The sequence below is a fragment of the Pseudochaenichthys georgianus genome, chromosome 9 (genome assembly GCF_902827115.2).
Source record: "Pseudochaenichthys georgianus chromosome 9, fPseGeo1.2, whole genome shotgun sequence".
Lineage (NCBI taxonomy): Eukaryota > Metazoa > Chordata > Actinopteri > Perciformes > Channichthyidae > Pseudochaenichthys > Pseudochaenichthys georgianus.
The window spans coordinates 25,880,753-25,890,709 of NC_047511.1; the positions used below are offsets into that span (position 1 = coordinate 25,880,753).

Here is a 9,957-nt window from a genome sequence, read left to right on the forward strand (position 1 = left end):
TAATAATTGAAATGCTTTTATGGATTTAGAAAAAGATTTTATTGATTTAAAAAATTGTTTTATGTATTGATTTAAATTGACATGCATCCGCTAAGAAAAGTAGTCCGTTGTTACTGTTTGAACTAACGTAACAACGGCAGGAACTGCTTCTATAGTGTTTTTGAGGAGCTTTTTGATTACAGATTTGAAAACATTGTTGCTTGCTTTAAAAGTAGCACAATTCATTATGTCAAACCTTGGAAAGTATCTAGATATCCCTGCCCTAATGCCAAAAGTAACTGGCAACTGAATATGTGTCGCCGTTTGATGTCTATGTCTGGACCGCTGTGTAAAAAGGAGGGTTTCTGCCCCATTACTTCTCTTCTTACTTCTATAAGAATAAAACACAGAGGACGGAGATCTCTTTTTGTCCCCCTCTTCTCCCCGCTGCAGCCTAGCAGCTGATCTCAAAGCACGCTCCCCTCTCCTGCAGGAAGAAAAACTATATTTATATACTTTATATAATAGGTTGATACAGTAGCCCCTTTTTTTAAATAGTTTTTATAGGTGTTGCTATCTGTTTTGTGTAGCGTGGTTCTACAAGCAAGTCAATGCATTCATTGGGTGGTATCAGAGAGTTACACAGGTCTGTAAATGCAATGAAAACAATTGGCCACAGCAAATAATTTATATTAAACATGTAATTTTTACTTTTGAATACTTCAGTACAAAGGATGTATTGAATAATTTAAGTGATATATGTGTACACATATAAATCATTAGTCAAAACAGGGCTACATTTGATTTAATTAAAAGGTATAATATGTGGTAAACTGAAGAGCCCTTTGGGAGCCGAAAGAGCCGGCTCTTCTTGGTGAGCCGAGCCAAATGATCCGGCTCACCAAGAAGAGCCGGAATTCCCATCACTAGAACGAATGACTTCTTCTGCAAGGATTTATAAAAGCAGCTGGAATCCCTTAAGTTGCTATTGGATAAAAAAAGTTAGGAAATGCCCCTATACGATCCGCCCCTATACGATCCGCCTCCTCGCTGCGGTCTGCAGCCAGACCCATCTCCTTAAGACATTAGGCTTGTTTGAGACACATTGCGGCTCGCCTCGAAAGTAGACGAGAGTAGCCGATCGCAGCCGGGGGAGGTCTCAAAAAGCTCGCCTGAAGTCGGACAGCTCGGAGACGGCTTCTTCATCTTCTTCTTCTTCTCTCGGTTTTTTGGCGGATTGCAAACAACTTTAAGGTGCATACCGCCACCTCCGGAGTCGGCTTGACTCGGTTTGCATTTATAAAGAATGCACAAATGTGTTTAATCGTTAATGTCAGATATGTACTAAGTAAATACATTTGTTCCTGCTCAAGATTAGATTAAACTTTATTGTTATTGCACATATTACAGGTACTGAGAGAACGAAATGCAGTTTAGCTTCTAACCAGGTGCAACAAGCAGTGAAGTGGAAAGTAATGTACACAATCTACAGAATAACATATAGAATGAATTGAATGATGAATAAACAGTGGGGTATGAATACACTAGATATCAGCCTGTGAGCAGTATGAACAGTGTGTATGAATATGCTAAGATATATAAAGTATGAAAACGGTAAGCAGTATAGTATAAAATATATAGATATTAATTTCATGATGATAAACATTGTGGAACAATGATGAAAAATGGGAATGGATGTGGCGACGTAAAACTGACACAAAACAACAACAAACTTTTGCCAGCCAATTGGAGAGTTTCATCAGCAGCACGTGATAAAAACCACCAATAAGCGCTCAGCTCGAGATCCCAGCGAGCCGTTTCCCATCAAGCATTTCGCTTCCGCAGCTCGTGGAGAGCAACTGCGCCAACTCGCCTCGCCTCGCTCTCAAGGCTGCGGGCGTCTTTGTCCCGCGAGATTTCAAAGTCTCATGTGGGCGAGCCTCCAGAGCAAGTCGGACAAAATGACTAACCATCATGCAACGCACTAGCAAGACGTTGATCGCAACTGCGCAGGTCTGCGCAGGTCTGCGCAGGTCTTGCTTGTCTCAAACAAGCCTAATAGAGTCTGGCTGCAGACCGCAGCAAGGAGGCGGATCCTATAGGGGCAGATCCTATAGGGGCGTTTCCTATAGGGGCGTTTCCTATAGTGAACGACGGGAGCCGGCTCTCGCCCGCGAACGAGCCGTTTTGTTTTTGCGGAGGGATCTAGATCGGCATGAAGGCACATTATGCAATGTGCAATGTGGACATTATCCCGCTTATTACACATGGCCACATTCTCAACAAAGTAACGACATGACTCCCAATAATAATTGAAATGCTTTTATGGATTTAGAAAAATATTTTATTGATTTAAAAAATAGTTTTATGTATTGATTTAAATTGACATGCATCCGCTAAGAAAAGTAGTCCGTTGTTACTGTTTGAACTAACGTAACAACGGCAGGAACTGCTTCTATAGTGTTTTGAGGAGCTTTTTGATTACAGATTTGAAAACATCGTTGCTTGCTTTAAAAGTAGCACAATTCATTATGTCAAACCTTGAAAGATATCCCTGCCCTAATGCCAAAAGTAACTGGCAACTGAATATGTGTCGCCGTAGCTATGATGTCTATGTCTGGACCGCTGCGTAAAAAGGAGGGTTTCTGCCCCATTACTTCTCTTCTTACTTCTATAAGAATAAAACACGGAGGACGGAGATCTCTTTTTGTCCCCCTCTTCTCCCCGCTGCAGCTTAGCAGCTGATCTGAAAGCACGCTCCCCTCTCCTGCAGGGAGAAAAACTATATTTATATACTTTATATAGGTTGATACAGTAGCCCCTTTTTTAAAATAGTTTTTATAGGTGTTGCCATCTGTTTTGTGTAGCGTGGTTCTACAAGCAAGTCAATGCATTCATTGGGTGGTATCAGAGAGTTACACGGGTCTGTAAATGCAATGAAAACAATTGGCCACCGCAAATAATTTATATTAAACATGTAATTTTTACTTTTGAATACTTTAGTACAAAGGATGTCTTGAATAATTTAAGTGATATATGTGTACACATATAAATCATTAGTCAAAACAGGGCTACATTTGATTTAATTAAAAGGTATAATATGTGGTAAACTGAAGAGCCCTTTGGGAGCCGAAAGAGCCGGCTCTTCTTGGTGAGCCAAATGATCCGGCTCACCAAGAAGAGCCGGAATTCCCATCACTAGAACGAATGACTTCTTCTGCGAGGATTTATAAAAGCAGCTGGAATCCCTTAAATTGCTATGGATAAAAAAAGTTAGGAAACGCCCCTATAGGAAACGCCCCTATAGGATCCGCCCCTATAGGATCCGCCTCCTTGCTGCGGTCTGCGGTCTGCATCTCCCTTAAGAAGGGAGGAGAGCGTGCCCTGTCTGCGCGTGAGCAAAACAGGAGGCACACCTGTTGGGCAGTTGAGTTGTGAATTGGGATACAAAAGAGTGGTCACCGACAAAAAGGATTTTCATCGAGTGGCAGCGGTAATTCAAGGTTTGTAATGTGACTTTTTTTAACTGAATTTGAGTTATGTGATGAGACAAACCAAAAATAATACTGAGGATTATCCATTTAAAATGTGATGGAACCAGTGCGTCGAAGCACAAGCGTTCCCGTGATTACTGAAACAGTTCCTGGCGTTGGGAGCCGCTGGTACTCGTTAGACCTGTTTTTCATCAGTGATTACAGCGATACAGGCGTGGGAATGTATCTGGCTATAATTGTATCTTGGCTAGACCATTTGGATTGTTTTTTTTTATTCATAAAAATGTAGCACAATTGTACGGAGTATAGTTTTATTACATCCTTCAGTTGGAATGGCTTCTAAAGCACTTTGCAATGTACATTTAAATGTAATGTACCATGTTCAAGGCGGTGTTTTGGTTGTATCTTAATTACTGCGTTTATTGTGTGTAACCCATAAGGACCCACCGTGACACGGGTGTCGCATGAACTTTAAATGTTCTGGAAAGTTCCTTATACAGCTTTAGCCTTTATTTTATCTCATGAAGTCCCTAAGTGACACACACTGAAGTTGAACAGTCTGGTGGGGCATGGTCCAGGACATTTGATTTTATGTTCCCATAACAACATGTCCATGTGCCATGCTAACACATGTGACTGAACTAGCTACATTTCAAAAGCTTTTGTTATTGTTGCTAAATGTAAAATTCAAGCCATTTAAGAATTCAAATTGAAAATGCTTACATAACATCTCCTTTATTACATTTAACATGTATTGATCAAATTGATATGAAAAGAATGAGATAGATATCGCTGTGACACTGGTGTCACATCGGGACTTTCACAGTAAACCCAAAGTGACATATATGCACAATTAGAAATATTATTATGATCTGCTCAGTTAATTTAGCTGATTCAAGTATATTGAGTTAATATGTTCTTATTCTACAATTCAAAGAATGTTCAAATTAATTCAAACCAAAAAATCATCCTCATTAATTAAGTTAAAAATAAGAGTTATTTTACCATTTGAAGCCCAATGTGACATATATAAATGGTCACATTTCAGATATTTGACACTAGGGGGGGTTTCTTGTCAGAAATGTGTTTTGTAGGTGGTCTATTTAGTCTGAATTATGTTCCCCTTAATTTCCCCAAAAGTAGAAATGGGCCCGGCTTCTTATGGGTTAAAGAATGGCTATTCTATCAATAATTGTCTTTCCGTTAATAATTTAGCACCCACTAACTGCATTTGTAATGTCTTTTGACGATCCTGTACTATAACGGCTTTTACACACATTATATAATGAACTTTATTTACTTTTGAGATGCTTTAGGACTACAATTCAAACATGTTATAATATGTGGGAGTTGACACTTAATGTACACAGCATAAGTGAGGTAGCCTTTACATTAGGATCCCTGACTATAATGTGTATTAAGCCTGTGTCGAGACATGTCTTCATTAGTGAAGAAACACCAGACAGCCATGCCTTTTTCTTTTACCGTTCACCTAATGACTTACTCATGCTCAGTTCAAGTTCCTGTTGCATTCAGCTAGACACACCCTTGTTCTGTATACACTTGGCAGAATACGGGTAATGGGGGTTTATTTAAAAAATCTAACCTGTATTTTGACTTGATGAGGATTTTATTTTATGTCCCTAACAAAGGAATATACCCGTGGCATATTTTCCAAACTACAGGCAAGTTCTTAAACCAGTCAAGCCACTCATCTCAATAGAACAAATGTTGACCCTGGCACGTTTCCAGTCATTGTCCCCTCGCTGGAAACGGATGGGTTGCGTTTTACACAATTTGTAACTTTTAAACCGTTCCTGGCTCATGATTATTGTCACCCTTTGGGAAAGTATCCAGTTAAAGCTTAGTGTATTGACCACGTTGCATGGTGTGCCGTTATAAACATCTGTACTAAAGTGGTGATATCATTCAACCCTTTCTTGTCATTGTAAAGTTTTTTTATGCAATAGTATCTTCCCACTTGCATTGCTTCCTGCCAACTCTTAAAATGTTCCCCAGTTTTACTTGAGTATTCAGTCAAGAGTGCCTATGTTTTGTTGACGCAAACCTTTACAAATGCACGATTATAACTGGACACTGTTTTTTTTATACATTATCCATGTGTACATTTTTGTTGAATAAATGAGTCCTACTGTTTTTGCACAGTGACTGCTACTCATTGTACTGCCAGTACACTCTTGGCTTTGTCTTTCTAAGATGCTCAGAGGGGCAGCAAAGAATGGATTTTTCCTATACAGTCCAGTCTTTTAGCCATAGCAGTTTTTAAGTAAAACAAATGGCAATTTTATTTTTGCCACCAGCTACTTGGGTAAACATGGTTTAGATGTTGAGCAACAGTTTAAAATTCCATCCTGATTGTGAAAAAGCGGTTGCATGTGGAGGAAATGTGAGCGTTGAAATTTGCAGCAGTTGTTTGGGAGAGGCCTACATCCTGGTGGGAGTTTATAATGAAAATGGAAGAATTTTGGTTGTGCATTGTGACATTTTATTAGTATTATTTTCTAATGTTAAACTTTCTCAAATAAAGTGTTGTTAATCTGTGAATTTGGCTTTTGAAACAGTTTAACAATTATGTAAACAAATAACGTTTTGCTGGTTATGGACCCTTCTAACTAATTGTTTCTGTTTCTGCTCATCATAATGCGAGTGAACTCATGTCTGACTTGTTGACTTTGCCTTTGCTCTTTCAGGTAAATGGCAACAATCTTGTCTGAAAATGGAGATTCTCGGTAAACTGCAAGGGCCAAGTCTCAGAATGGAAATTGATGACATAAAGTCCTCAGCCGCACTCATGTATTTAGAGTTCATCAAAAATGCAGGTGAGTCCTAAGCATTCAAGGTGGCTGTATGACGTGTATGACCCATTGTGATCACTTGTGAAAGGGGTGTCCAAACTACGGCCATGGGCCAAGTGCGGCCCGTGGTCCATTTCAAATCGGCCCTCAGCTAATTCAAAAAGTATAATGGAATATGGCCCACACAAGAAACCTGTGCTTGTATTGTACTTCTTGAATATACATATTCAAGTATAAAGCATCATTTACCTACATTTGATTGATTTTGCTAACTAATAATACTAACACTAAAACTAACAATATACCTCAACTCTAGTGAGTGGCCCAGCCTTTTGTATGTTTTTCTGTATGTGGCCCTCAGTGAAGGAAGTTTGAACACCCCTGACTTGTGATTTTGTTTCTCTATATGTAAACATGATTAACTTTTCTCTATCTGAACCTTGTTGATCTCACCAACCTGTTGCAGACAGACGGACGGAGACCTGGTTCCTCATGTCGTCTCCTCTGCCCCAAACGCTCATCATTGCAGCGTACATTTACTTTGTCACATCGCTGGGGCCACGGTTGATGGAGAACCGTAAGGCCTTCGACCTGAAAGGAGTTCTCATTGTCTACAACTTCAGTGTGGTGGCTCTCTCGCTTTACATGTGCTACGAGGCAAGTCGTGCTATCATTTGGTTGGCATGACATTTATGTCTGTGGAATTCATTCTTCTGAATGGAAGATGTTACACAGCTTTGTATACCACAGGATCATAGTAGTCTGTACTTGTGTTGTTGTTCCCTTTGTTAAGAACAGATGCGTGACACATACCATCAGAAGTCTTGTGAAAAGCTTTTCATGTACATTTCTTTTTTTTGTTAACATGGGTATTAATGTGAGGTTTAAACCAGTTCTTTGGGTGTGTTCTTCCCATGCACTGGTTTCAAAATATTGCCTAAAGAGCGGCATGACCTAATCTTGTACAGCATATTCATTATGGAAAACTAATTATTTGTGTTAATGAACTGGATTTCAATTAGAACTGACCGACGCAGCATTTTTATATCAGAACTAAACATGGAGAAAATTCAACAACCAGTTGCTTGTGAGTAACCAAACTTTGTATTGTTCCCTACAGTATGTGATGTCAGGATGGGGAACGGGATACTCTTTTGGCTGTGACCCAGTCGACTACTCGGAGTCCCCCCAGGGTGTGAGAGTAAGCTGGTGTTTATACATCTGTAGGCCTATATTGTTGTGTCTGATATGACTAGTACCTGTACTGAAATACTATTTGCTGTCTCCTCTAGATGGCGGCAACATGCTGGCTCTACTATTTCTCAAAGTTCATTGAGATGTTGGACACGGTAAGTTGAAAGATCAGTCAGGCATTTGACTTTGACATATTTCCTCATTGTCTTGCACAAGATTCAGATTGTATCACACAGCAAATCTTTAGTTTTTCTTTTTTTCAGATCTTCTTTGTTCTGAGGAAGAAGTATAGCCAGGTGACATTTCTTCATGTGTACCATCACTCAATCATGCCATTCACGTGGTGGTTTGGAGTATGCTTTTCTGCAGGTAGGATTTGCTCAACTTATCGTTTTAATGATATTACTTTTTTATTTTTAAAAGGTTGTCTTGATATTTACTCCTAATACATGTTTCTATTTTCAGGTGGAATGGGGACATTTCACGCCCTGCTTAACTGTATCGTCCATGTTATCATGTACTCGTACTATGGCCTGACTGCTTTGGGCCCAAACTACCAGAAGTATCTGTGGTGGAAGAAATACCTGACTTCCATTCAGCTGGTATGTTGGTCTGACTCAGACTGCTTGTCTCTCTCCTTTTTCGAAGTGTACCATGAGAATCTGTGTGAAATCCTGACTCAACCCTTTGTTTTTATCTGTTGCGCCCCAGATCCAGTTTATGATGGTGTCTACCCACATCTCCCAGTATTTCTTCATAAAGGACTGCACCTACGATTTCCCCATCTTTATCTACATAATCGCCTCCTACGGCCTGATTTTCCTGTTCCTCTTCCTCAACTTCTGGTACCACGCCTACACCAAGGGCAAGAGGCTGCCTAAAGTGCTGCAGAATCAGACATGGGCACACCACAGCAACGGAGTTATGAATGGAAACGCCAATCATGAAAAAGAAGAGTGACGCAGGACTTGTTGGGGCTTTTGGGGTTAACCTCATTTACGTAAGAACCTCTGCAGGCTGAGATTCAAACCCAACATGTTTGGATTGTATGTTCTGATTGGTTTTCTACATGCTACTGCAAAAGACAATCTTTGAATGTTGAGAAACTATATTTAAGAGGTTTATTGACTAAAGCTGAAGTTATTTTTGTGTCTACAAATGAAGCTAAAGCCCAAGTTCTGCTATGGTGGATCCCAAATATCCCTCCTTTCTGCTACATTATGGTTTTAAAATAATTTCAAGCGTCCACAATCGACTCCACTATTCACACTTGACTATAGGGCTATGGTAAGACTGAGACCCTTGACTATACAGTCAAACTGGGCTTTCTCTAAAGGCTTGTCATGCTGAGATCATTTTAAACTTGTGACTTGATCTTACTTCTCAGAATAGACTTCTGTTTTTAGGAAACCAGCTGAGGGTTTTTCTTTTAAAAGTTGTGCACTAAAGTTGTTTATTTCACCTGGCCAAAAAAGTTACATTGACGGTCCCAAGTCGATATATTTTAAATGGTGTTCAGGCTATTCAGGTCCTTGTTAAATGGTAACAAGGGCAAACGGAACAGGGCGTTTTGTTTTGAGGTTATCACATCTCTATGGTTTGAGTCACAGCTGCTGCTGATGGAAAAGACATTCAGTAAAAAGAGCCATCTTTGTCCAGTATTTCTTCCCCTGATTAAATTCTCCTATGAAGCAATGATGTGACAGAGATGCCAGAGGAAGGCTGATGGACCACTGTGGGTTTTTCTTTTACAATCCAGAGCTTGAGCTATTTTTACTACTTATTGCAAAATAACAGTTTTCCATGCACACTGTATTAAAGGACTGCGTTATGCATTACATGGATTCACTATTTAGCCAACCAGTCCAAAAACATGTGCTTTGCTTGCCTGCTTGGAGTATTTTGCTTCATGTGTTGACGTTCTGTGGCTGACTGTCTTCAGATAGTGCCTTTGGACTGAGGTCAGTACGTTTTATATTGAGTTATGATGATCTTAAACTGAAGGGAATGTAACACTGAGCTCACAGGATTGAACTTGATGTCGAAAGAGTTCCAACTAAATTCAGGCGCAAGCCCATGTAACACTAAAGATTTACAGATACACATTGCGTACAAATGGGGTGGGGGGGGGTGCACGTTTAGTTTTTACATTTCCTTGTCAGATCCCCCTCATATCAATAGTTAATACTGTAAGACATGATGTGAAATGTTTATAATTTATATGTATTTATAAGAAATTAAATGATCTATGTACTTTAAGAAAATGTTGTTGCTTCTTTAATTTGAGTTATGGATGGTCTGGAATCAACGCTGCCTTGTAAAACTATGATTTAATCAGAAAATGTGTTTTGAATTGATTTGATGGTTGGATCAGACTGTAAAAAACAATTTCTCCACTAGGAGGAAGTGTTAAACTAAGACTGGAGAAGGTTTGCTGTGTACTATATTAGTGCCTCATGATAAGATGATGCTGT

General features: G+C 39.5%; 1 protein-coding gene across 1 annotated transcript; it reads left to right on the forward strand.

Annotated features, from left to right (window-relative positions):
• The first annotated feature begins 3,362 nt into the window (after positions 1–3,362).
• Positions 3,363–9,734, forward strand: elovl7a (ELOVL fatty acid elongase 7a). The gene is made up of 8 exons (XM_034091773.2): positions 3,363–3,482; positions 6,185–6,313; positions 6,756–6,946; positions 7,410–7,490; positions 7,582–7,638; positions 7,747–7,852; positions 7,949–8,085; positions 8,195–9,734. Exons 2-8 carry the CDS (start codon positions 6,211–6,213, stop codon positions 8,441–8,443), a joined length of 924 nt encoding a protein of 307 aa, XP_033947664.1. The 5' UTR covers positions 3,363–3,482; positions 6,185–6,210; the 3' UTR covers positions 8,444–9,734.
• The last annotated feature ends 223 nt before the right edge of the window (positions 9,735–9,957 follow it).